Source organism: Myotis myotis, unplaced genomic scaffold, assembly GCF_014108235.1.
Source record: "Myotis myotis isolate mMyoMyo1 unplaced genomic scaffold, mMyoMyo1.p scaffold_m19_p_38, whole genome shotgun sequence".
Taxonomy (NCBI): domain Eukaryota; kingdom Metazoa; phylum Chordata; class Mammalia; order Chiroptera; family Vespertilionidae; genus Myotis; species Myotis myotis.
In genome coordinates this window covers 1,094,271-1,119,502 of record NW_023416344.1, presented here as the reverse complement: position 1 = coordinate 1,119,502, position 25,232 = coordinate 1,094,271, and the positions used below count along the sequence as shown (strand labels likewise).

At 65.0% G+C, this 25,232-nt stretch overlaps 6 protein-coding genes across 12 annotated transcripts; 3 read left to right on the top strand and 3 right to left on the bottom strand.

Moving 5' to 3' along the window:
* Positions 1–208: 208 nt before the first annotated feature.
* Positions 209–2,826, top strand: CUNH8orf82 (chromosome unknown C8orf82 homolog). The gene is made up of 3 exons (XM_036303686.1): positions 209–456; positions 1,015–1,063; positions 1,282–2,826. Exons 1-3 carry the CDS (start codon positions 289–291, stop codon positions 1,725–1,727), a joined length of 663 nt encoding a protein of 220 aa, XP_036159579.1. The 5' UTR covers positions 209–288; the 3' UTR covers positions 1,728–2,826.
* On the top strand, positions 1,885–6,478 carry LRRC24 (leucine rich repeat containing 24). The gene is made up of 5 exons (XM_036303680.1): positions 1,885–2,096; positions 3,957–4,154; positions 4,294–4,572; positions 4,729–4,897; positions 5,544–6,478. The coding sequence occupies exons 2-5, from the start codon at positions 3,987–3,989 to the stop codon at positions 6,446–6,448; spliced, it is 1,521 nt and encodes a 506-aa protein (XP_036159573.1). The 5' UTR covers positions 1,885–2,096; positions 3,957–3,986; the 3' UTR covers positions 6,449–6,478.
* On the bottom strand, positions 5,257–10,700 carry LRRC14 (leucine rich repeat containing 14). 4 transcript variants are annotated; one of them, XM_036303683.1, is made up of 4 exons: positions 10,659–10,700; positions 8,828–9,181; positions 8,059–8,643; positions 5,257–7,971 (listed from the first exon to the last, which is right to left on the bottom strand). In XM_036303683.1, exons 2-4 carry the CDS (start codon positions 9,154–9,156, stop codon positions 7,404–7,406), a joined length of 1,482 nt encoding a protein of 493 aa, XP_036159576.1. In that variant the 5' UTR covers positions 9,157–9,181; positions 10,659–10,700; the 3' UTR covers positions 5,257–7,403. The 4 variants fall into 4 exon arrangements, with proteins under 4 accessions (XP_036159576.1, XP_036159575.1, XP_036159578.1 ...); XM_036303682.1 differs by lacking the exon at positions 10,659–10,700 and adding an exon at positions 9,962–10,649; XM_036303685.1 differs by lacking the exon at positions 10,659–10,700 and adding an exon at positions 10,361–10,649.
* A 138-nt stretch (positions 10,701–10,838) lies between these two features.
* RECQL4 (RecQ like helicase 4) lies at positions 10,839–17,342 on the top strand. 2 transcript variants are annotated; one of them, XM_036303803.1, is made up of 22 exons: positions 10,839–11,079; positions 11,174–11,274; positions 11,465–11,605; positions 11,895–12,499; positions 12,590–12,689; positions 12,764–12,890; positions 12,995–13,114; positions 13,199–13,327; positions 13,411–13,503; positions 13,583–13,719; positions 14,172–14,255; positions 14,335–14,514; positions 14,587–14,766; positions 14,836–14,977; positions 15,053–15,315; positions 15,391–15,643; positions 15,715–15,844; positions 15,926–16,095; positions 16,166–16,346; positions 16,426–16,573; positions 16,712–16,820; positions 16,912–17,342. In XM_036303803.1, the coding sequence occupies exons 1-22, from the start codon at positions 10,899–10,901 to the stop codon at positions 17,034–17,036; spliced, it is 3,699 nt and encodes a 1,232-aa protein (XP_036159696.1). In that variant the 5' UTR covers positions 10,839–10,898; the 3' UTR covers positions 17,037–17,342. The 2 variants fall into 2 exon arrangements, with proteins under 2 accessions (XP_036159696.1, XP_036159695.1); XM_036303802.1 differs by having other exon boundaries at positions 14,836–15,315.
* On the bottom strand, positions 17,317–19,603 carry MFSD3 (major facilitator superfamily domain containing 3). The gene is made up of 5 exons (XM_036303804.1): positions 18,424–19,603; positions 18,006–18,153; positions 17,800–17,924; positions 17,618–17,727; positions 17,317–17,531 (listed from the first exon to the last, which is right to left on the bottom strand). Exons 1-5 carry the CDS (start codon positions 19,103–19,105, stop codon positions 17,358–17,360), a joined length of 1,239 nt encoding a protein of 412 aa, XP_036159697.1. The 5' UTR covers positions 19,106–19,603; the 3' UTR covers positions 17,317–17,357.
* Positions 19,604–20,580: 977 nt separating this feature from the next.
* GPT (glutamic--pyruvic transaminase) lies at positions 20,581–25,094 on the bottom strand. 3 transcript variants are annotated; one of them, XM_036303690.1, is made up of 12 exons: positions 24,339–25,094; positions 23,106–23,274; positions 22,896–22,985; positions 22,672–22,780; positions 22,404–22,537; positions 22,014–22,257; positions 21,786–21,865; positions 21,562–21,698; positions 21,297–21,471; positions 21,052–21,207; positions 20,860–20,972; positions 20,581–20,785 (listed from the first exon to the last, which is right to left on the bottom strand). In XM_036303690.1, the coding sequence occupies exons 2-12, from the start codon at positions 23,265–23,267 to the stop codon at positions 20,695–20,697; spliced, it is 1,491 nt and encodes a 496-aa protein (XP_036159583.1). In that variant the 5' UTR covers positions 23,268–23,274; positions 24,339–25,094; the 3' UTR covers positions 20,581–20,694. The 3 variants fall into 3 exon arrangements, with proteins under 3 accessions (XP_036159583.1, XP_036159585.1, XP_036159586.1); XM_036303692.1 differs by having other exon boundaries at positions 23,106–23,271; XM_036303693.1 differs by having other exon boundaries at positions 24,346–25,094.
* Between the last annotated feature and the right edge of the window lie 138 nt (positions 25,095–25,232).

Here is a 25,232-nt window from a genome sequence, read left to right as displayed (position 1 = left end):
CCAGACTCTGCTGCACCGAGCTGGCTTCCTAGGGAGCGGGGAGGGAGAAGGCAGGCACGTGCGGGCCCGCCTGCACCCCACCCGCATCTGACCACAGGGCGGGTTGCCCCACAGGCCCAGAAAAGGAAGTGTCCGGGCCGCCCGGAGTCCTGGCCGCGGGAGCCGTCAGAACCGGTGACCTCCGCCGTCCCCGGAACCCGAAGCGCAAGGCCTTGGCCGCGGGGGGACATGTGTTCAGGCAGCGCCTCCACCACCTGACCCATCGGCCGCTTCCGGCGCGGGAGAAGGATGTGGCCTGTGTGCGTGTGCGGAGTGCTCCGGGCCTGGGCCCTGCCCTTGGCGCGAGCCTCGGGGGCGCGGGCCTGCAGTGGGGCTGGGGGCGTCGCCTACACTCAGGGCCAGAGCCCAGCGCCCCGCACCCGCGAGTACTTTTACTACGTGGACCACCAGGGCCAGGTGGGCCGGGGCGGGGCGGAGGACCACCGAGGGGGCGGGCCGGAAGGGCGGGCGGGTCCGTTAGACCAGCGAGCGCGTGGGAGCTGTGGCCCAGCGCTGGGGAGACCCGCACTCGGGTCTTAGCTCAGGAGGGTTGGTCGGCCTCGGCCCCGCCCCCGCCCCCCCCCCCCCAGCTGCCAGCTCTACACGTGTCTGCACCTTGCACCCCAGTTCCTACCAACCTTCGGCCTCCAGTCCTGGGCTGCCCCGCCTGCCTTGGAAGCCCTGGCGGGGGCAATGGCCACACCCAGGAGGAAGCTAGTCAAGTAGCCCCGCGGAGAATGTGGCACCTGATTAGAAACTTGAGGTTAAAGTCGCGGAAAAGGCCGCTTTAATGAACCCGGGTGCGGCCGATCCGGGGAATGGGAAGGGCCCAGGTTTCCTCTACGCTCCTCTGTACACGGTGTGCACAGATGAGCACAGGGAGCGGACACAGGTCTGGCCCGGGCACAAGGACCCTCCCGCCTCGGGCAGGCGTCCTGCCGGGCTCATGGGCACCGCCTGTCCCTCTGTCTGCAGCTTTTCCTGGATGACTCCAAAATGAAGAACTTCATCACCTGTTTCAAAGGTACTGCTGTGCCCTCACCACTTCCTTCTCCCTTCGGGGAAGGCTTCGGAGGGTCCGCTCCTCAACCCCGCCCGCGGCAGGGGCTGGGCATCCTGAGCTCCCGAGCCCCGCTATCGAGTGAGGCCAGGGCGGCCCTCCCTACCGGCGCCGGCTCCCGGCGTGGCCCTGGGGTAACGGGGCCTGGCGTGGTGAGCAGCCCGTGTCCTTCGCCTCCCCAGACCTGCAGTTCCTGGTCACCTTCTTCTCCCGTCTGAGACCCAACCGCAGCGGGCGCTACGAGGCCTCCTTCCCCTTCCTCTCTCCCTGCGGCAGGGAGCGCAACTTCCTGCGCTGCGAGGACCGGCCCGTGGTCTTTACGCATCTGCTGGCTGCAGGCCCCGGGTCCCCGCGCCTCTCCTACTGCGGCGGCGGCGAGGCGCTGGCTGTGCCCTTCGAGCCCGAGCGCCTGCTGCCCCTGGCCACCAACGGGCGCCTGTACCACCCCGCGCCGGAACGCGCAGGGGGCGTAGGTCTGGTGCGCTCGGCCCTGGCCTTCGAGCTCAGCGCCTGCTTCGAGTACCCGCCCGGTGCGTCCGCGGTGCCCTCCCACGTGCACTGGCAGGGCCAACGCCTCCCCCTCACCATGGATCTGGCCCCGCTGCTGCTCGCCGCCCCCCAGCCCTGAGCGTCAGGCGGGAGGCCGCGGGCCCTGAGCGCCCCTCTCGCTGCGCACGCGCCACCCGGAGAGCGCGCAGGCCGCGTGCGCGTGCGCGTCGGGGAGCATCTAGGCCCCGCCCCGCCCGGCGCTGTCCGAGGTGCTGCCGCGGCCGGTCCCGGACCGAATGCGGGAAGGGGCCCGGGCCCGGGCCTTTCTACTCTCCCGATCTGGGGCATCCTCTGCTTCCGCTCGCGACGGCAGGCCCGGGCGACCGGGCGAGAGGCACAGGGCTCCAGTGCGCTTGCGCGACCGGCGCCCGCCCCTCCCCTGTCCGGGCTGCTCCGTGGGCCGGGGCGCCGTGGGCTCGGCGGGGGAGCCGCGCCGCAGGAGCGTCAGGTGAGGGGGCGCCCGAACCAAGGTCAGCGGGCATGGGGCGGGATCGGGGCCGTCCACTACACGCACTGAGGACGTGCGACCTGGCGGGACTACGCCCTGCTCTGATTCGCCCAGAACAGACCCGTGCTCTGGGGATGCAGGCGAAGCCTTGGGGTACCTAGGTGCCTGGCTCGGTTTTCCTTCTGCGCCCGATGGGGTCGCAGGGCTTCACCCCAACCCCTACCCCGCGCAGATGGGCGCCCCGGAGGCAGCGTCAGCCATCTCAAAGCCTATGTGTGACGCCCGGGCCCCTACCCAGCCGGATTAGGGTTTGTCCGCCGAGTAAAAGGATTTGTGTGCGGGCCTCCCAGGCTCTTCCCGCCTGGGCCCTCATCCTTGCCCAGCTGGCCCTGTGACATGGATCCGCATCTAGGAGTGCCCGTATGAGCAGCAGCGCCCTGAATCCCGAGGAGGAAGCTAAGAACCTTCTCTACTGGAGAGGCCCTGCTCCTGGAAGATGGGTGTGGGCAAGCCCTTTTGCTCAAGGAGATGAGTGCCAGGGGCCAAGAGAAATCCCCTGGCTTCTTGGGGCTCGCAAACATCCTGAGACACCAAGGAGCTGCCCCTGCCTGGGCCAAAGCTACTCCATTAAAACTTTTGCTGTGCCTACTTCATCTCTAGTGACTTTAAATAATCACTTTAAGGCAAGATTTAAACAACCATTAAAGCCACCTAGTTCCTTTCTACAAGACTCACTCTTGATAGTGGAAAACCTGGTGAACAGGGGGGTGCTCAGAGCAGGTACCACTTGAGGTGGAGCCTGAGGCTGGGTGACAGCCAACCCTTGGCCCTGCCACCCTGGTTGGTTTCTCAGCCCAAGTCCCCACCTTTAAAATCGGACTCCTTGTGCCTGGAACTAGATCCAGACCTTCCCGTCTCTCTAGGATCACAGCTGCATGTGCATAAACCCACAACACACTACATTCCTTCAGTCCAGAAAGTCACTGTTGAAACTATACTAGAAACCCAGTTGGTGGTCCAACCATTCCAGGGCTCCACTGTCCCCCAAAAGAGGCACCTTTTGGGGAGCCAGCATGGATAACACAGGTCCATAGCTTGGGAAATGTTCTTCCCTATCATTTGCTTCATCATCCTACTCTCTAACAAGTTCCCAGAGAACAAACCCTCATTCCAGTAAGCTGTTCCACCCACCCCACTCCCAGGGCAGGAGCAGAGGCAGGACAAAGGAGGGCCTGGGTTTTTCTTAGAGGAGTCAAGAGCCATCCTCTAAGACCAGTTCTGCCCTGCCTTCCATCAAGTGACCTTATCCAGGGGGTACAAAAGGGACCTCTGCTCTGGGCCTTACAAGATCTCATGCCAGTCCCCGGAGAGCAGAGTCCAATGTACAAGGGGTGCCATTTGCGCATCCCCCTCTGGCCCAGGCTTGGGAACAGCTCTGGACTTCACCACCCAAATGCTCCCGAGCCTGTATCACCATACCTGACACCAGCCTCAGTCTCTTGCAATGTAGGTCCAGAGTGGCTAGTTGGGAGGGTGTAGAGGGCGGTGCTACCTAGACAGACATGCACATGGCTGGGCAGAGATAGAATGAGGAGAGAAGGGGACAGGGTGGGCTGTCCCCATGTGGCCTGTGTGCAAGACAGAGGACATCAGAAATTCAAAACTGGAACCTCATGTCCCAAATCCTTGACTGTTTTCGTTAAGAAAACATTTTATCAGTTTCTTATGTTGATTTATAACTTTTCAAACATTAGACACGGTGTGAGCTTCCATCCATGCTCTTCGCTGACTCTCAAGTGTTAGGACAAGGCCTTGCCAAACTGTTTCAGGAAGTGCTTCCCATCTGGGGCCCCATTGTAGCAAAGTTGGTGAGGAGGTTGGCCTCGGGAGATGGCCTCCGGGGCCCCGGCACTGCTGCTGCTGTCGCTGCTCTGTCTGCCCAGTCTCCCGCCCGGATCCACCAGCTGCCCGGCTGCCTGCCGCTGCTACAGCACCACAGTGGAGTGTGGGGCCCTGGGGCTGCACGTTGTCCCGCCAGGAATCCCGCCTGGGACACAGGTGGGAACTGTGTGGGGCTGCGGGTGAGGAGGGAAGGGTGTGTGAGCATCCCGGTGGGTAGACGGGAACCTTAGTTGGAGGAACACTCCCTCAGTGGGGTAAACACTGCCTGCCCTCCCTCCCTCCCTCTGGCCTGCAGACGCTGTTCCTGCAGGATAACAGCATCTCATGCCTGGAGCTGGGCATCCTGGCGCCCCTTGCAGCCCTTCACAGTCTCTACCTGCACAACAACAGCCTTCGCACCCTGGAGCCAGGCACCTTTCACGCACAGTCGCGCCTGCTGGAGCTCGCGCTTACAGGCAACCGGTTGCGAGGCCTGCACCTGGGGGCTTTTGCAGGCCTGGCTCAGCTGCGCATCCTCTACCTGGCTGGCAACCAGCTGATGCAGCTGCTGGACTTCACCTTCCTGCATCTGCCGGTGAGGGGTGCGGGGAAAAGGGCGGGGATCCTCCTGTACTGTCAGCTGCTCTGAGGGGCTGGAGTTGTGAAGGGGACAAAAGTCAACCAGCCTAGCCTGGTAAGGAACATATCTCCTAGGGCCCCTTTCCCTGATGATCTGCTGTCCTTGCTTCAGCGACTGCAGGAGCTGCACCTGCAGGAAAACAGCATTAAGCTGCTGGAGGACCAGGCCCTGGCCGGGCTCTCCTCACTGGCACTGCTGGACCTCAGTAGGAACCAGCTGGGCACCATCAGCCATGAGACCCTGCAGCCCCTGGCCAGCCTGCAGGTCCTGCGCCTCACAGGTACCTCTTCTGGAGCAAGGGGTCTCAAGCAAAGATATCAAGCCACAGTGCTGGCATTAGGGAGTAGGCCCAGTTATGTAGGGCAACCCAATGGCAGTGGCTCAAGAGCTGTACACCCCCAGGGCAGCTCTGAAGGGCCACACCACTACCAGCAACCACAGCAGAATGCTGCCAGGAATGGGGGTGTTGGTAGGGGCACAGCTCAGAGAATTTTTGTAAGGAAGACAGAAAAGGTACAAGTCTCTAAACAGAGTAGATACAGTTGAGGGGCTTGCACACTTTGGGGCCATCAGAGGGCAGGTAGGTAGAAACTAGAAAGATGGGGGCATTTCTAGGAGACAACACCTGAGAGACAAGGCTGACAGTATTTGCAAGGTTTTAGTGGTGGTGAGATGTCTATGTGGACACCAGGGTTCCCCCCAAATAGTGGGACTTGGCGGGACAAGAGACTGCCTAGATATCGTGAACTGAAGGCGCCAGGGAAGAGTCGGCCCACACTCTAAGGAGCTTGTGCAGGGGTGGCAGGGGTCCCTGACTCTGTGGGAGGTAGTGAAGGGGCTCCTGCTCTGGCCAGTGGAACCCCAATTGCACAGGCTGTGGTCACAGCTGCCCCTGGGCTACCTGCTCACCGCTGCTCTGTCCACAGAGAACCCATGGCGCTGTGACTGCGCGCTGCACTGGCTGGGAGACTGGCTCAAGGAGGCGGGGCAGAGGTTGCTCGGCTCCAGGGACAGGAAGATCGTGTGCGCAGAGCCTCCACGCCTGGCCCTCCGGAGCCTCCTGGACGTCTCTGGCAGTAGCCTCATCTGCATCCCACCTTCTGTGCACGTTGAGCCGCTGGAGGTGACAGCCAACCTGGGTGAGAACCTGCGGGTTGCCTGCCAGGCTTCCGGCTACCCGCAGCCCCTGGTAACCTGGAGAAAGGTGGCCCAGCCTCGCGAGGGACAACCACGGGCCCAGGCCCCGCCAGAAGGCGGGGTGCCAGGCCCAGGCGGGCACGGAGCCTCCGACACGGGCAGCGGCATGCTCTTTCTCACCAACATCACCCTGGCCCACGCTGGCAAGTACGAGTGCGAGGCCTCTAACGCCGGCGGCGCCGCTCGGGTGCCCTTCCAGCTCCTGGTCAACGTGTCCCAGCAGCAGCTGCAGGGGGCGGCACCGCCGGCGGCCGTGGGCCCTGCGCCCCTGCCCGAGGCGAGCAGCATGGCCTTCCGCGCCCTGGGGCTGGCCACGCAGACGGTGATCGCGGCGGCCATCGCGCTCCTGACGCTGACGGCGATGCTGCTGGCGACCCTCATCTGTCGCCGGCGCCGGCGGCGGAAAAAGGCGCCCGGGCCGCCGGGGGAGGGCGCGCTGTTCGTCAACGACTACTCGGACGGGCCCTGCACCTCCGCGCAGCTGGAGGAGCTCCGCGGCGAGCGGGGCCACGAGATGTTCGTCATCGACCGCTCCAAGCCGCTCTTCGCCGAGGCCCCAGCACATGGCGCGGCGCCCGGTCCGGCGCAGGGGTTCGCACTGCAGCCTCCCGCCGCCTATGAGATCCACTGCTGAGGGCGGGGCGGGCGACGCGCGCTGATGACGCAGGCCCGGCGGACTGGCCAGTCGGCGGACTCCGTTCGCGCATGCTCCAGCGTGATCAGTAAAGGGTGGAAGCTGCGCGGTGTGAACCGAGCTGTGTGTGAGGTCTGGGGACCGAGGGCGAGGGGGGTGCAGGCACCCCGAGCGCCGTAGCTTTGCAGACACAAGTCCTGGGGTGCAAACGTTGGATGGCCAGGGAGGCTCCTAACACCCCCACTGAGGTTCTCCTCTGGTGCTGTGAAGATGCCCAGACCTGCTGGGAATGCCCAGGGGAGGGAGAGCAGCCTGGAAGACAGTTGTTACCGGGGCCATACTGGGTGTAGCAGCAGAGCCAGGGACAACTCGCTGACCAATGAGGACAGAAAAAACAGGCACAAATTTAAGTTCCAAACACACTGCGCATTTGTACCGTAATAACATGGTCTGGCCCCAAAGCCCAGCCGACAGACTCCTGAGAGCCAGGACAGGGAAAATCATGACAGGGCCCCAGTGCATAGGGCCAACCTCCTTGAAGCAGGCCAGTCCCAACTTCAACGCAGGGCAGTCTGCTCTGGAAAAGGGCCCAGAGGGAACACCCTCTCTCAGCTCAGAGATGGGACCCAAGGAGCATTCTGAAGAGGACTAGGGCACCAGCGGGTAGCCAAGTGCAGAATAAGCAAGCAGGGCTGGGCAGGTCTGGAATTCAGACCTCAGGCCCACAGATGGGTGAACAGTCAGGGGAGCAAGTGCAGGACAAAACTGCGCAGGGTACTACAGAATGCGCAGGGAGGTTCAAGGTGCACCCAAGGGGCACAAAAACCAGACACCAGTGCCTTTGCGTCAGCCTCTAACAGGGTCCCAGCCAAGGCTGTGCCTACCCAGGAGGGGGAGGGGCCTCCAGCAGCCCCGGACTCTGGGACAGTCTGTTTCTCGCCCAGAAGCCCAGAGATCACAAACTGAAGTAGTCTGCAGCCAGGCGACCATAGATGTCCGTGGTCCAGACCACATGGGCACGGCCGGAGGCTAGCAGCAGCTGGTGCAACTCAGCCTCCACACGGGCAAATTTCTCCTCATTGATGGAGGCCTCCAGCAGAACAGAGGCAGGTGGTGGCCAGGGCAGGCCCTCGTAGCAGTCCACAGGGAAGGGGTGCACCACTGTGCGCAGCTCGGCCTGTGCCACCGAGTCCCGCAGGAGCTCCTTCAGACCTGCCATGGAGAGCGGGTTGCCGTAGAGGCCGAGGTAGCGGAGGCGGGCGCAGCGGGTCAGCACGGGGAGCACGGCCAGCAGCTGGGCGTCAGCAAGCTGGCACTCGGTCAGCTCGAGGTGCAGCAGCGTGGCCGCCGCCGCCTGCAGCAGGCCCTGGAAAGGCTCCAGCTGGCTGCCCGACAGGTCGTTGCCACTCAGGTCCAACTTCTTGAGGTGGACGGCATGGGGGCTGCGTGCCAGGAAGCGCAGGTCCTCCGGCAGCAGAGCACAGAAGGCCAGCTCCAGGCTCTCCAGGGGGCTCTGCAGAGTGCTGCAGGTAAAGCCAGGGGTGATGAACAGGCAGGCAGGGGACCGTCTTGGGGAGGGGAGAGGCAGAACAGTAGTAGGGCCCACTCACCTGAGCAGCTGGTCCAGCCGCCCTGAGAGGAGAGAGGAGCCCATGCTGAGCTCCCGCAGGCAGGTGAAGCGGCCCATTTGGGCCAGGAAGTATCGGAAGTTGTCCTCGCCATCCACGGAGGGCTGCCGTGAGTCCCCGTGGACATAGTGCAGCCGCAGGCTGGCCAAGCGCTGGAAGCGGGCCACGTGAGGGATGATGACGGACAGGCCGCGCAGCCCCAAGTTGTTGAAGCGCAGGTCCACGCGGCGCAGGCAGCCCGCGTCCAGCAGCTGCAGCAGGGCCACAGTGTTCCGCATGGGCAGGTCCTCAGCCCGCAGGTCGCGGCAGCACAGCCGCAGCGGGCTGCCTGCGCCGCTGCGCAGGGCCTCCCGCAGGAACTCGTAGGAGGCCCGGTTCACCCGAAGGTCCACACGCACCTCCACGGGAGCGGGGCCCGGCCCAGGCTCCGCAGTCCCGCCTTGCTGCTGTGCGATGCACGTGCGGGCCACAGCTGCTGTGCAGTCCCACATGCTCATGGTGCCGGGGTCCTGCTCCACACCGTCGTCCAGGAGGCCCGTCATGTCCAGCACCCGCAGTGCGTGCTTCCTGGGAGCACAGGTGGGCTGAGTGAGAAAGGTGATAAGAGGGAGAGCCCACACCCAACCCCAGCCACCTTGGGACAGAAGCAACATGCCTGTTCCTGCACTGAGCTCTTAACACCAGCCTGAAGCCTCTCTGGGGACCCTTTCTGCACATCCCAAGCCTGAGGGCCCCTCAGGCGAGCCCATACCTGCAAAAAGACCGTGTGCCAGCCTCAGCCTCTGGGGTGTGGAGCCGGGCTGTGAGCCCCAGGATCACAGCCTGCATGCTCTCTGTGCTGGGCCGCTCCTGCAGCAGGGCCCGGCTGCAATGGGCACACTCCTGCAGCAGCTGCTGGAAGCTGAGCAGGGGGAAGGGCCATGTGTGCACCAGTTCGCGTAGCACAACAGTCTTCTTGTCCATGAAGGCCACCTTGAACAGCAGGGGGAAGAGCTCGCGTGGGAGCAGGGGCAGAGCCTGGCAGGCCGCGGGCTGGCACTGGAGCACCTGCCGCGTGCTCAAGAACACAAGCGTGTGCATGGTGCCAGGCAGGGCAGGAGGCCACCTGCAGGGAAGAGACCTTCAGCGGGGAGGACAGACCCCAGGCTACCACCTGCCACAGACTCCTCCACACACTAGTAGCAGGAAAGCCCAGCCCAGTACCTGCCAGTCAGTGGTCCGTGGGACCACAGCTCTGAAGAGTAAGTGCTAGGTGCCTAGCAATGGGCTAGGCAGAGTGCAAAGGGGGACAAGGCCACCCCCTAGTTCCCACATGGGGGCCTGTTTAGGAAAACAAAGCCATCAAGCAGCACGGAACAGCAGGGCCCCAGAGAGGACCCGCCCACCTGGTGTGCTTTTGACAGCTGTTGGCTGCAGGGCCTCCCCCACCCTTACTTCAGGCCTCTCAAATTACAAAGCAGCTTATGAGAGATCCTCTCTCAAAAGTAAAATAAGGTTCTGGCCCCTCCCCCTCCACAAGCACTAGAAGGGTGGGATCCTGGGGAGAGAGGCTGGAAGCTGCATCCCAGTTCGCTCCCGTACCCTCCTCAGAAGCTACTGCAGGCTGTCCCAGGACCCTGCGCAGCAGCAGAGAGGAGCTGGACGCACAGATGCTCCTCAATAAACACCAGGGCAAGTGTAAAGGACCGGGACCCAGGAAACAGAGTCCAGATGACCTGAGTAACCCAAGCCCTCAACATGACCCTTCGTCCTAACTTCTATATCCAGACGTGTTGCTAGGCATGGAAACCCCTGGAAAGCAACCCTCACCGACTGAGGGCCTTAGCAGCTGTCTAAACATCTCCCTCCTCCCTGAAGAACCAAGTCAAGAAACCAAGTTTCAAACCCATAGATGCAGGAGGCCCAGGCCGGAAAACTGCTCAAATAGTTAGAGGCCACTGCCAAAGGGGCATTCAAGCTAACGGGAGGCACAAGACGATGCCTCCGGCCGCAGGAACCTGTGTCAGCTCTGCTGCTGAATCAGAGCATCTCATCCCCCAAACCGCCTCCCGGTCACAGGAAGCAGAACAGATGAGGAGGAGGGACGAGGCCTCCCCGGCCAGGGCCGCAGCCTGGGTGATGGAAGCCTGGGCGGGGAAGGGCGTCTGGCCCCAGACCTCACACAGAACCTAAGCCCTGAGCACAGCGGCTCCCGAGAAGCCCTGACGCCAGCCTCGGCCGCGCTCTGCCCGTGGACAAATCTCGCGAGGACGATGCATCCCTCGCCGAGAAAGGACAGACCCACCGAGCACCTGTCACGAGAGGAAACGCAAGCAGCCCGTGTGATCACCGGGGGAGGAGCCCCTACGCCGGCCCGTCGTGCCCGGCGTTTTCCGAAGGCGCCCCGCACCGCCTCCTGGCCTCGGGGAGGCGCTCGCCCCGACCCCTCCTCCTCCTGGCGCGTCGCCCCAGGGCCCGAGCCGTGCAGCCCGCGTGGGGACCCGCGTCCTCTCCCGCCCACAGCCCCACCGCCCGTGTCCTGCGGCCTGGCAGGGCCGGGAGCGCACGGCCCCGCTCAGTCCTTGCAGGCGGCCCGCGCTCACCGGCCCGCAGCAGCCTCCGCCGCCGTCAGCACCGCCCCACCCCGCGCGCCGTGATGACGTCATCTACCCCCCATTGGCCGCCGCTCCAGGACCTCGGGGATTGGCTGCCCCAGCTTTGCGTTGGCTCCGACGCCCCGCCCCCGACCGCGCCGAGTCCCCATTGGCTGCCGGCCGGCGGCCTTCTCGCGGCGGGAGAATCGCTGGGCCCCGAGCGGAGGCCGCGCGCGGGGCCGGCTCGCCATGGAGCGACTGCGGGAGGTGCGGGCGCACCTGCAGGCGTGGGAGCGCGCGTTCCGGCGGCAGCGCGGGCGGCGGCCGGTGCAGGTACGGGCTGCCCGGGGGCGGGAGGCTGCTGGGGTGGCCCCGGCTGACGCGCTCCCTTCACAGGAGGACGTGGAAGCGGCGCCCGAGGAGACCCGCGGTGAGCGCCGGGCGGCGGGGCCACCGGGTGGAGGCACGAGGGGTGAGGGAGCCGAGCGGGCACCACCGAACCCTGACCCCTGACCCGCCCCCAGCGCTCTACCGGGAGTACCGCGCCCTGAAGGAGACCCTGCGTCCGGTCAGCGGCGCTGGACCCCGCGGCCCCGTGCAGGCGCTCCCGGAGGCGGCCGAGGAGGTACCGCGGCCCCGTACCCTAGCCTCCCGGCGTAGCTTTCTGTGTGGCGGGGAGCTCCGTGGGGCACAGAATTTGGGGGGAGGAGGGGAGGGCCCGGCTCCCTCCCGGTCTCGGAGGGACTGGGGCGAGGGGCTGGAGACACCTCTGTCCCCCACACCAGCCTTGCCGACCCCACTGTCTCCTCCTGCAGGTGCCCGAGCCCAGCTGCTGGGGCTCCCACCTGAATCGGGCTGTAACCCAGAGTCTCCCCGCTGCTGTCGCGCCGAGCCCTCGCGGGTCTGTGCCGGACTATGGGAAGCGGCTCAAGGCAAACCTGAAGGACGCTCTGCAGGTGAGGACAAGAGCCACGGAGACGTCCACCCGGGGTCCAGAACTGCCCTCGGCCCAGGGGCTGGACCAGCAGACACCCCCGCACAGGTGCCCCTGCTCTCACCAGCGCGCACACGCCTCCCGCACGTACCAGGCCTGGCTTCTGAAAGGAGGTCACAGTCCGTTTCTGGGATCAGCTCCCTTTCCCTTCCAGCCGCACTGAGGGGTCAGGCGGGGACTCTGCAGGGGGCAGGATCTTTGGCAGCCCAGGGCCTGAACTCCTGCTTGCTTGTCTGTTCTCCTCTTTCCAGGCTGGGCCAGCCCTGCGCCGAATCCCCCGGCCTCCGCAAAGACCCCCACCCAAGGTGCCTTCCCCAGGGCTGCCAGCTGCAGGGGCTGACCCCGTGTCTCCTGAAGAAGTCAGTGAGGTGCTGCCCCAGCTCCCCAGGGCCCAGCTAAGGCCAGGCCGGCTCCAGCAGCTGCAGGAGTCCCTGAGCCTGCGGCTGGGCTCCCTCGATCCTGGCTGGCTACAGAGGTGTCACAACGAGACCCAAGGTTTTCTGGTGACTTCCGAGGCCTGCCAGCCTGTCCTGGGTACAGAGGAGCCACCGCCCCTGACTTCAGGTGTTCCCTCTGGTCCTGGCCCCAGCACAGGCCCTGAGGCACCTTTTCTGGGCTCAGAGGCTCCAGCTATGAAGGTACCTGGGGTCAGTGCAGGGAACCCCCTACTAGGCAGCAGGCAAGGCAAGAAGCGGAGAAAGAGTGGGGAGCCAAAGGGGACGGCTGCTGCCCAGGCCCATCCGCACAGCAGCCGAGAAGGCTCCCCGCCAGAGGGAGCTGGGGCTGTACTGCCTGCAGGAGAGCGTCCAGGGGAGCCCATGCCGGCGCAGCTCCTCCCCGGCCCCTCAGCCCCCAGGTAATGCAATGCAGCCTCCCAGCAGGGTCCTCTTGAGTTGGGCCAAGGTGGGGCTGCTGTGGGCAAGGCACACCTGTATGTCCCTTCTAGGCCAGCTGTCCGGGACAGGGGTAATTACGTTCGGCTCAACCTGAAGCAGAAACGCTATGTCCGGGGCCCAGCCCTGCGTGGCAGACTCCTCCGAAAGCAGGTGAGGTTGTGGCAGGCACTCCCCTCACCCCTCCTGCCTCTCGCCTTGTGACCCTCCTTTGTGCCCCACCCCAGGCATGGAAGCAGAAATGGAAGAAGAAGGCAGAACATTTGGGGGGTGGTCAGCCCAATGCCCCAGTCAAGGATTCTTGCTTCCGGTGTGGGCAGCTCGGCCACTGGGCATCCCAATGCCCCAGACCAGGTGAGGCTTCTGTGCTGGTGTGTTGGGCCAACACTGCTTGGAGAGGGTGTTGTGCTCTTTGGGGTCTGACTGAAGCAAAAAGCCCTCCTAACTCCGTACCCCAGGCCCCAAACCTACCCGGGTCCCCAAGGAGGAGGGTGGCAAAGACGAAGATGACAGGCAGATGCTGCCCACGTTAGCGGCAGTAGCTCAGAGGACACACGCTGCCTGCAGCCAGCTCCGTGGTGAGTGGAAGCCGCCTTCTTGCTAGAATGACGCCAGACCAGCCTGGAGCTCCCATAACACCCTCTCCTGTCCACCCCCCACAGGTGAGGAAGATACAGATCCTGCTGGGTCTGAGCTGCTAGTGCCCATGGAGGCACCTGTGCCTGGGGGACCCTGCCCATCCCCAGCTGTGCCGCCACTCTACCTGCCGGGTCCCTTGGGGCAGGTGGCAGGTGAGCAGATGCCTACCAGCCTAGGACCTTTACCGAAAGGTGGGGGCGACTCGGCCATGCTGACCCCACATCTGTGTACACAGCGACGCCAGTTGAGGTGTTGCAGGCCCTGGAGCAGCTGGGGCACCGAGCCTTCCGCCCTGGGCAGGAGCACACAGTCATGCGAATCCTGTCTGGTGAGCATGGCTGCCGGGGGAGTGAGGCGGGGCTGAGGCCAGGCTGCAGAGCCTCACTGCTGACCTGGCTCCCGTCCAGGCATGTCCACACTGCTGGTGCTGCCCACCGGTGCCGGCAAGTCCCTGTGCTACCAACTCCCTGCGCTGCTCTACGCCCAGCGAAGCCCCTGTCTCACGCTGGTCATCTCTCCTCTCCTGTCCCTCATGGACGACCAGGTGTGTGCACAGGCCCAGCAGCACAGCAGCCAAGTACACACAGGACCCTCAGGTGTGGGTGGAAGGCACGCACCGGCACCCCAGGCTTTGCTGTCCCTTTGGGCTGCTGCTTCTTACCCCACCGGCATCCTGGAGCTGTGGGGGTCCCGACAGTTCTCGGCCCACCAGCTCTGTCCACAGCCCTCAGCCTGGAAGTGGCCTGAGGACAGCAGGGACATGGCTGGCCAGAACCTCCCCTAAAAGGAGACATCCTCAATGAGGCCTGTTTGTTCCCAGTGCCTGAGCCCAGGCCCAGCGGCAGCTCCGAACTCTTAGTTCCAGAGTCTGGGTGTTTTCTCCTCATGAGACTTGGGGTGAATAGAGCAGTCACTATCGAGCTGAGCGACTTGGAGAGACATTTGGGGGAGGCCGGGGCTGGATGGCCTTCAACAGACTGGCTCCTGTGTCTGCAGGTGTCTGGCCTGCCCCGAGGCCTGAAGGCGGCTTGTGTACACTCGGGCATGACAAGGAAGCAGCGAGACTCCGCCCTGCAGAGGGTGAGGGGCCTCCCAGAGCAAGACCCTTGGGGGCAACAGGCGGGGCCCTGGGCAGTGGTCCTGACCTTGCTGTTCACAGGCTCGGGCAGGCCAGGTACACGTGCTGATGCTGTCACCCGAGGCATTGGTTGGAGCTGGGACCGGGAGCCCTGCCTGCCTCACTCAGCTGCCCCCAGTGGCCTTTGTCTGTATTGACGAAGCCCACTGCCTCTCTCAGTGGTCCCACAACTTCAGACCCTGCTATCTACGTGTCTGCAAGGTGAGCCTTGTCCTGAATACGGGTGAGTAGGTCTGGGGGGAGTGGGCATCCTTACTACCCCGCTCTGCACAGGTGCTGCGGGATAGCCTGGGTGTGCGCTGCTTCCTGGGTCTCACAGCCACAGCCACACGCAGCACCACTCTCGACGTGGCCGAGCACCTGGGCATAGCCAAGGAGGGTGTCCTCAGGGGACCGATCACCATCCCTGCCAACCTGCACCTTTCTGTGTCCATGGACAGGGACCCAGACCAGGTAGGTATGCACACACCCGGTAGAGGCTTTGTTTCCTGACTGTCCACACTGACCACTGTCCCTCGCCAGGCTCTGGTGACACTGCTGCAGGGGGACCGCTTCCGCACCCTGGACTCCGTCATCGTCTACTGCAACAGGCGTGAGGACACTGTGCGGGTCTCCGCTCTGCTGCGCACCTGTTTGCCTGAGGCCAGGGCTCCCGGGCCTGGAGGTGAGGCTGGGCGGGCTGTGCCCCACAGACTTTCCCATGCAGACAGCCCACCAACCATCTGTGTCTTTCCTGCAGGCCGGGCCCCGGCGGCTGTGGCTGAAGCCTACCATGCCGGCATGTGCAGCCGGGAGCGGCGGCGGGTGCAGCGGGCCTTCATGGAGGGCCGGTTGCGGGTGGTCGTGGCCACAGTGGCCTTTGGGATGGGATTGGACCGGCCAGATGTGCGGGCTGTTCTGCACCTGGGGCTCCCCCCGAGTTTTGAGAGCTACATTCAGGCCGTGGGCCGGGCTGGGCGTGATGGGCAGCCTGCACACTGCCACCTCTTCCTGCAGCCCCAGGTTGGTGCCCACCAGCTCGAACTCCCTCCCACGCCCCCGTGCCTCGGCCACACGCTCACAGCCACCCTGCTGCAGGGCGAGGACCTTCGGGAGCTGCGCAGACACGTGCATGCCAACGCCATTGACTTCCTTGCTGTGAAGAAGCTGGTGCAGCGTGCGTTCCCGCCCTGCACCTGTGCCCGGTGGCGGTCTGAGCAGGAGGGAGGCGAGCGACAGGAGGGAGGCTCCTCCAAGCAACCCAGCCATGAGCAAACAGCCCGGTGCCCGGGCCACAAGCGGGCACTCCCAGTGCAGCCGACAGTGCAGGCTCTGGACATGCCTGAGGAGGGTGAGGAACTGGGGCAGGTGTTGGGGGGCACCTCACATTCCCATGTCCCCTGAGCCCTGCTCTTCCCCCAGTCATTGAGACTCTTCTGTGCTACTTGGAGCTGCACCCACAGCACTGGCTGGAGCTGCTGGCACCCACTTACACTCACTGCTGCGTGCGATGCCCTGGGGGCCCCACCCAGCTCCAGGCCCTGGCCAGCAGGTGAACACACGTCCTACCCCAGAATGGTGACAGGGACAGAGGACTTGGGCTACCAATCACTCACACCTTCCCCTGGCATAGGTGTGTCCCCTTGGCTGCGTGCTTGGCCCAGCAGCTGCCTGGGAACACAGGTGGGGGAAGCAGCACTGTGGAGTTTGACGTGGTTGAGCTGGTGGACTCCATGGGCTGGGAGCTGGCCCCCGTGCGGAAGGCCCTCCACCAACTGCAGTGGAACCCAGAGCCCAGGAAAGGTGCGCCCCCACCCTTGGCCCTGCCTGCCACCTGCCTGCCCACTTGCCCATCTGACACGCTCTTTGGCAGGTGTGCCTCGGGGCACAGGGGTGCTGGTGGAGTTCAGCGAGCTGGCCTTCTACCTGCACAGCCCTGGAGACCTGACCGCCCAGGAAAAGGACCAGATCTGTGGCTTCCTTCATGACCGAGTGCAGGCCAGAGAGCGGGAGTCCCTGGCCTGTCTGCGCCTTATGTTCCAGGCCTTTCACAGGTGCAGGGGTGGGTGGGCAGAGCGTGGTTCCCCAACCCCCACCCCAGGGGGTGGCTCTGACGAGCTCATCCCACCCCAGCGTAGCCTTCCCCAGCTGCGGGCCATGCTTGGAGAAGCCGGACGATGACCGCAGCACCAGGCTCAAGGCCCTGCTCAGCCACTACTTTGAGGAAGAGGGACCAGGGGGTGAGGAGGAAGCACAGGGCCCAGAGCCGGGACAGGCCAAGGTGAGTGCTAGCCACTCCTGGGGCCGGGGCAAGGTCAGGCAGCCGAACGTCTGTGTGCACACCTCCTGCCCAGCCTCCAGCTGTGGAGCTTGGTGGTCTGGAAGCTCAGGTTGTGCTGATTCGCTCCCACCCTCTCAGCTCCAGGACTGGGAGGACCAGATCCGAAGGGACGTCCGCCACTTCCTGTCCTCGTGGCCAGAGCAGCAGTTCTCAGGCAGGGCTGTGGCCCGCATCTTTCATGGCATCGGTGAGGGCCTGGGCGGCTCAGCCCCACCGGGTGGGCAGGGGGCTGGACCCAGTTGACAGTCCTCAGGGCCATGTACCCCATTCCACCGCAGGAAGCCCCTGCTTTCCAGCCCAGGTGTATGGACGGGACCAGCGCTTCTGGAGGAAGTACCTGCACCTGAACTTCCACGCCCTGATCAAGCTGGCCACCGAGGAGATCCTGCTGTGGGGCCGCTGACACCTGGCCCCAGGCAGGCCCTGTCCCCCATGTCAGACACAGGTGTGAACAGGCACATGGAGAGTGGCAGGTGCAAGACCCAAGACGAGGGGCTGTCAGTGGCTGGGACAGTGGCTGACCTTGGACAAAGCCTACTGCCCGGATGTGGGCACAAGGAGGCCCCAAAATACAAAATAGAAGATGCTGGAGTTGTTGCAGGGACCCTCCTTTTCGGTGCGGCGGTGCCACAGTCTGGGCAGCCTTGAGCACCACACATCCCAGACAGACACAAGCAGGCCGGTCGGTCACACTTGGTTTTACTGACTAGTCTTACCACCCAGCTCAGGCCAGGGCTCTGGGTGCCAGGCTCAGGTACAGAATGGGTATGGCTGAGAGAGCAAGGAAGAGCGAGAAACAGAAGTGCAGGCCCAGGCTGTCGGCCAGGGCTCCAGCCAGTGTGCCCAGCAGCAGCTTCCCCAGCAGCTCCAGTGTGGCCAGGAGGCTGTAGTGTGTGGCCTGCCGGGCAAGGGGTGGGGGTGGGGTTAGGACTTGCTTGGACCTCAGCCCTGCATCCCCTTGGTGTCCTGGCCATGACCCCTCACCTGCAAGGCACTAGGTGCCAGCTGGCTGCAGCACATCATCAGAGTGAAGGTGGCGGTTGTGACCAGGCCCCCCAAGAAGTGCTGCAGACACAGGCTCAGCAAGACTGCCCCTGGAAGGACCAAAGTCAGCAGGGCCCAGGATGTGCAGTGCTCTTCCCCATGCCCAATGCCCAGCCCCTCACCTCTCAGGACTGTGCCAGGGTCCAGCCTGGCCCACGGGGTGTCCAAGTAGAAGAGCAGAGTGGACTGGCAGGCAAGGCCTCCAAGACGGAACTGAAGTACTGACCTCAGCAGGGGAAGCAGCTTCCTGGGTGGGGAGACTGGGCAGGTCAGGGGCTTGGGGAGATTGGGGGTGAGCAGGTGAGTGGGACAGGCTGAGAAGGCTCACCGGTGTCCGGACAGCAGGGCCCCACCCAGGGACGAGCCAGCAATGGAGCAGGCCATGGCACCCACACTGTTCCACAGCCCCAGCTCCGGCGCGGAGAGGCCTCGGTCCAGCAAGAGGAGTGGGAACAGGCTGCTGGCACCCTGCTCACCTGTGGGGAGAACATGAGTGGGAGTACAACCGCCTCCCTTTTCCACCTGGGACCGTGGTCATGCTCCCCAGCCGGCTGCTACCCTGCCTCTGGTGCTGATGGTAGAAAGGGCATCAGCAGGACCCAGGGATTGTGGCTGGAGCTCAGTGGCACAACATAAAGCCCCACTGTTGGGCATACCCCAGAAAGAGGATGGCCCTGCCAGGTGTTCCTGGGGACCCACCTGGAGGTCCTCACCCCTGCTATCGCCTGACTCAAGCCCTCACTCACCCAGTTTGTAAGTGAGCACAAAGCCAGCGGTCCACAGGGTCCCGGACACAGTTAGCAAGTCCTGCAGAAGGTGCAGGGTGTGTGGGGGGAGTTCTGAGGGCTGAGGCGAGGGCAATTGTTGCAGGGCGGGTGTAGACCAAGCCAGAGCAGCAGCCAGCCAGTAGGTGGCAGCCAGGAGCACAAACAGCTGGGGCCAGGAGAGGGTGGGCACCAGGGCCAGCAGCCCACCACCCGCCAGCACCGACCCCAGCTTGTACGCAACCACCTGCACGGTATTGCCAGGCCCCAGCTCCGCCGGTTCCAGGAGCTGCATGGCTAGTGTGTCGAGGGCAACGTCCTGCACGGCTGCACCCAGGTTCAGCAACAGCAGCAGCCCTGCCACAGTAACCGGAAGCTCCGCCTGGCCACCTTCAGCCGGAGGCAGAGCTGCCAGCAGCCCGCACACCAGGCCCAGAGCAGCCGTGCTGAGCGTCAGCCAGGCCCTGGGGGAGCCCCGCGTGCCCACCAGCGGGGCCCACACCAGCTTGAACAGCCAGGGCGCGTACAGCACCTTGGTCAGTCCCACGCGAGTCAGGGAGAGGCCGCCCGCTCGCAGCAGCACGGGCAGCAGGCCAGACTGCAACCCGTAGGGCAGGCCCTGCACCAGGTAGAGGCCGGCCAGCGGCAGCAGCTTCCCACGCATGGTCGGGGCTGGGGCCGAGTTCAAGGCTGGGCGTGGAGCGGGACGGGCAAAACGGTTCCGTGTCTGGTCTGGTCAAGGGTCACAGACGGCATGGCCTTTGGACTGGGCCGGGCAGGGTCAGGGTTAGACTGGCTTCCGACCCGCAGAGCCGCAGGCCGTGCTCCGCTCCCGGGACCCAGTGGACCATAGAGCGCCAGTGGGCCAGAGCGGCCGAGTGCGCCGGCGCCCCCGGTGGCCCACCTGGGTACTGCGTCCGGAGTAGAAAGCGGCAATGGGACCCATTCTGGTCCTTCTCAGGGTTGTCAGGTCCGCCCCCAGACCTCGGGGACCTAGACCCAAAGGCTGCACAAGTGTTTCCCGGCATCTCCCCAGTGGCCGCAGCCTCTCCAGCACCCCCTCTGCTCCCCATGGAGGAACTGGTTCAAGTTACACTGTCCGGCCCAAGGCCCTGGCTGTGCTTGTGTTTCAGCAGCTCCCCTGCCCAGCCCACTCCAGCTGGCCCTGCGGAGACACGTCCATCCAAGCAGAAGCCAAATGTGGGTTCTTTTGTGGCCTCTCCTGCCCAGAGCTACACACACACACACACACACACACACACACACACCGCACACCCGTGCCCGTGGCTAAGAACTGCCTCGGGTTTCTGAGCCCGTGGGTCCCTGAAGCTGACCCTAGACTAGGATCTAGGCCCGGCCTAGATCCACCTACAGGCTCGAATCAATGCGCTCCCTCAACTGCTGGGGTCACTGTGAGTGGGTTTCCTGTTATTTCTTGCATATTTTGGGGTCCCAAGTTTCCTCGTCTTTAAAATAGGGACTGCCGCCCTGGCCATGTGGCTCAGCTGGCTTCGCGTTGTCCCATGGCCAGAGGTGGCCAGATTCCGGGTCAGGGCATTGCCTGTTGCAGGCTCTATCGCCAGTAGAGGGCGTGCAGAAGGCAGCCACTCGATGGTCCTCATGGATGTTTCCCTCTCTCTAAAATCAATAAAAAATATTTTAAAATGAATAAATAAAACAGGGACTACCATGATGCCTCCCTCAGCGACACGCAGCAGGCATCATCTGCATGTTCCAGTGGCAAGGACACCGGGCTGCCCACCTCCCGTCCCGGGTCCTCCAGCCCAGCCATCCCCGGGGTCTCCTCAGCATCGCACCTGCTCCCTTCACCCTCGGGGGCTCTGGCTCGGGAGGGCCTCCCCTCACTGCCTCCCGGCCCTCGGGCTGCATGTGCACGCCGATGCCACACACATTCACCACACGCTTCAAACACAACCCAGGCGGAGAGACCCATTTGTTCCTCGGCTCCCCCAGCAGTGGGGGGGGGGGGGGGGGGCAGTCAGGACACCAAGCCTGTCGCTGAGCCCCCATGTGCAGAGCCAGACTCCCGGCGGTGGCGGAAGGGCACGACCATTCCTCTGGACGGCAGACCAGGCCCCAGGAGGCAGGGAAGGCACACACAGGGGTGCACACGCCAAGTGTCAGGCTCTCACAGCTTTATTAGAGGCCGGCAGAGGGGCACGTGCCCAGCCCACAGGTCGCGGGGCACCTCGAACCCAGGCCACTGTCACCCAGGCCTGGTCCCCAGAGGGCTCAGGAGTACTCGCGGGTGAACTTGGCGTGGAACTGGCTCAGCTTTTCCAAAAGGGGACGCAGTTTCTCCGCGGCGGGCAGGATGGTCATCCTAAAAGCGGAGGAAGGTAAGTGAAGAGCAAAGGGCCCCGGGCCGCGGGGCGGGGCTGCGCGGCAGGGCCTCACCGGAAGTGGTAGGTGCCTTCCCGCTGACCAAAGCCACTGCCCGGCACCACGCAGATGCCCGTCTCCTCCAGCAGCCTCAGGCAGAAGAACATGTCGGGAGCCAGACCCAGCTCCTGGGGAGAGGGCGGGCGGTCAGGCGGGCGTCCCAGGCCACGCCCTCCCTGGGGCCCGGCCTGCCCGCGGGGCCCGCACCTTAGCACGCTGAATCGCGCGCGGGGGCAGCTCTATGCGCGGGAAGGAGTACATGGCGCCCTGCACCGGGTTGCAGCGGATGCCGGGAACCGCGTTGAAGACCTTCTCGGTCAGCTTGGCCTTGGCCGCCAGGTCGGCCAGCACCGCCTGCTTCTCCTGTGGAGGGAGGGCCCATCAGGCGTCGGTGCAGCGCCCCCCAGCCCGGCCGCGCACCGCCCAGCCGCCCCCCACGCCGCTCCGCTCACCGCCTGGAACTGAGTGAAGGAGGGGTCCGAGGGCTCAGGCGGGCTGACCACCATGTCCAGCACGGCCTGGCCCGGCAGCGGTGGGCACAGCCGCACGCTCATCATCTTCTGCATCTGCTGCTGCACCGCGGGGTCCATGTTCACCACCTCCACGTAGCCGCCGCGGAGCCCGCACCTGCGAGGCGGAGGCAAGCGTCCAGGCAGGGCCGCAAGGGGCGGCTGGCCGGGTCAGAGAGGCCCCGCCCAGGGTCTGGCCCGCACGCACTCGCCCATGTAGCCCTTGGAGATCGAGTGGAAGGAGGCGAGCTCCTGCTGCGTCGAGTACGGCGGCCCCATCTCCATGAGCACCTTCTTGAAGGAGTGGAACTGCGAGCCCTCTGCGTACACGTTGTCCTGGTACACCTGCCGGGCGAAGGCGTCACAGGAGCCCGGGCTGGCCCCGTCCCCCCCCCCCCCCCCGCCCCCGCCCCCGCGCGCCCAGGCCAGCACCTCGTCAGCCATCAGGAAGAGCTGCTCCTCGAAGGCGAAGCGGATCACAGCCTCGATGCACTCACGGGTCTGCACCTGCCCTGGGGCGCAGGGACACGGCAAGTCCGGGGTCAGCCAGGCGCTCCAGGCTCTCAGCCGGGCGGTGGGGCGAGGACACCGGGCAGGAGGGGCAGGAGGGGCAGGATAGCGGGCGGGAGGGGCGGGGCAGGGATGGGTGGGGGCGCGCACCTGTGGGGTTGCCGGGGTTGATGATGCAGAGCGCGCGGGGGCGGCAGTGACCCCGCGCCTGGCACAGCGCGCGCCGGAGCTCCGCCACGTCCAGCGCCCAGGCGCGGTCCTCGTCCAGGTAGTAGTCCACCTGCACCGCGTTGAGCTCGGCCAGCGCCGCCGAGTAGAGCGGGTACTGAGGGATGGGGATGAGCACGCCCGTGCGGCAGCGGCCCTCGCCGGCCACCAGCAGCTTCAGCACCGTCTGCGGGGCGGACGGGGGCGGCAGAGTTGGCGGGCCCAGGGCTTCCTGTCTCCCTACCACCCCACGCCGCATGCCCGGAGAAGCCTGACCGCCGGCCACACAGAACCGCGGTGTCCGCCTGCCCGGCCCGGCCCCGCCCCGCCTACCACGATGGCATCGCTGGCCCCCGTGGACAGGAAGATGTTGTTGGGGTCCGCGGGGATGCCTCCATCGCGCCGCTGGATGTACTGCGCCACGTGCTCTCGGATGGGCTGGATGCCCGAGCTGTTGCTGTAAGCCCCTGGCCAGGGGGCGGGGGAGGCCCGTTAGGCTGCTCCCGGGAAAAGATCCTCTCCTCCCAGTGGGTGGGTCCGCCCCGCCCCTCCCTGGGACAGCCTCCTCCAGTCCTCCTCCCTGGGCTCTGCGTGGGCTCACCTAGGCTGTGGCCCCCGCACGCCTGTAGGATGCTCTCCGCCCTTCTCTTGGCATCTTCGGGGAAGTCCGGGCTGTTCAGGAGATCCGGGTGGACGCAGAGGGCCAGGACCTGGGAGGAGCGATTGCTGAGGCCAGGCTCAGGGCAAAGGGCACAGGGCATAGGGCTCAGGGCACAGGGCTGACCGGCTGACCGGGAGAGGGCGCCAGAGCAGCGCCAGCCTCACCTGGCGCAGGAAGGTGATGGGCTTCTGCCCCATGGCGTGTGCGTCCCCGATGTTGGCGCGGATGACCTCAGTGAACGGCTTCTTTACACCCTGGGAGGATGGAGGCGGGACACACACAGAATGGGCCTTCCCACTCCCGAAGGCTCCTGTCCCATGTGATGCTGGCTGCTGGGTGCTGTCTGGAGGGCTGTGGTGGGCCCAGGGCCATACCTGGCGCAGCTCCTGCTCCAGCTCCAGGGCGCGTAGCACGATGGGGCCACGGACGGCATACTCCACCCTCTTAACACAGGCGTTCATGGTGTCCAGCGTCAGCACCTTTTCCTTCGGCCCGTTCATCACAGCCAGGTTGTGGCCACCCGGCCTCGCTGCCATGACCCTGCTAAGACCGGGCAGGAGGTGGCAGGATCCAGACGTGGGAATGAGGGAAGCTGAGTCCCAGCTCAGTGGGCCTGGGCTGGTAAGGGGGAGCCTGGGTAGGGGCTCCAGGTAAGAAGGTACCCACTACACGACAGCCTGCTGGCCCCACTGAAAGGAACAGGAAAGGCTGAAGGCGGAGCTGGGGCCTCTGGGGCCACAGGGCCTGCCCCACCCATCTGGGCACAGCTCTGCCCAGGGAGCCACAGGGAGTGGGTGAGGAGGCAGGCGGGACTTGGGGCTCAGCCCAGTGCCGCCCGGCCCTGTCCCCATGACAGGAGCAGGAGACCCACATGGGGGGTAGGGACAGACGGTGCAGCAAGTTCTGAGGGACTGGGTCTGGGGGGAGGGGAGCTGGGCTGAGTGCCCCAAGGGGGTGGGCAGAGCTAGGCAGGGCTGAACCCAGAGGGGAGAATGGAGATTTACCCTAGCCGGACTAGGAGGAAGCGTAGCCCTGTGGAGTCCCCCATCTTTGCTTGGGTCAGCAGCCCTATCTCCCAGGTAACTGAGCCAAGCCTCAGGAATCCTGGGGTGCTGGGGGAGGGGGGAGGTCCTGGGTATTCCATCTGGCCCCTCCTGGGCTGGTGGTCATGGCAGGGTGGGGGCTGCAGGGGTCCGTGCTCAGGCCTTGGGCACCATCAGCACTGCGAGCCCCGAGCCCGTGTTGGGGGGGAGGCCCTTGGACACTTGTTGCCCTGCATGGGGTGCCCTTTCACCAGGCCGGCCGGGGCTGCCCTTGGGGCCACCCCACAGGCAGGGTGACCTCAGCTCTACTTCCCGTGGCTGCTAATTGGTGGAGAGCGGGGAGTGAGCAGTGATAGGCCCTCAGAGCCCCACCCCCACAGGCCCTGCCCAGGGTGGCCACTCCAGCTATGGCATCTGACGCTGAGCCAGGGACTGAGCTGAGGGTCAGGGAGCCTGCATCCATGCTGTCCTGTGGGCCGCTGGTCAGGCCAGAGGGGAGCCCGGCTGTTCAGCTCCTGCTAGTTGGAGAGGACACAGGGGCCCGAGCGCCAGCCTCACGCTCACCTCGCACCTTCTGCTCCGCTGCCACTCCACTGCCTCCTCAGCCTTCCTGTGAGCAAGCCTGTCCCTCTGGCCCCCAGGCCAGAGTGCAGGTTAATATGGGCCCAGCCCCAGGCGGAGCCAGCCCCTCCCACCCTGGCAGCTTGGTGCAGGTGGACTTGGGCAGCAGCACCAGCCCCACACTAAATGTAACCAGCAGCTCACACCTGGCTCTCCCCCAGGTTCGACACCCCTCCCACCGCAAGGCTCAGGGGAGGGCTGGCCTGTGGACAATGGGCGGACCAGGTTGGTGTTCAGTGAGGAGGGGAAGGTCACCTGAGCCCATGCCATCCAGCGCTGGTGGCCATGCAGAACCCCCCTCCATGGACTGATGAGATGGCAGTGCCCTCAGCCCCCCCACGCAAGGCCCCTAAGGGACCCCTGTCACCCTGACACATCGTACCCAGCCAGCTCAGAGCTTGAGTGGCCAACTGCTGGCCCCCTTTGCCAGCACAGGGAAAATCTGGCAGCTAGGCCCCAGGACTGGGCTGCATGCCAAGGATGGAGGACCTGCCCCCCAGGTTTCTGACACTAGCCTTGTATGTCTTTGCCCCTCCCTCCCCAAACCAGGATCTCTGCTCCCCTGGCACACATCCCTGTCCCCAGGGAGTGTCCTTCCGCAGCTCCTTGAGGACAGCAAAGAGTTACAGAGGAGCCGCCAGGAGCCTGGGAAGGCAGGGCAGTGAGGGCCAGGCTTCCTGCCCGGCATCTGTGGGCCTCACTCCCACATGGGCTGGGCCACCACCAGCGAGCCCTAGCGTGCACCCACAGGCCCGATGACTGCGCACAGGGACGGTGCACCCAGGCCCAGCACACAGCAACTCCCATGGGGACGGTGGCCCAGCTGAGACACAACAA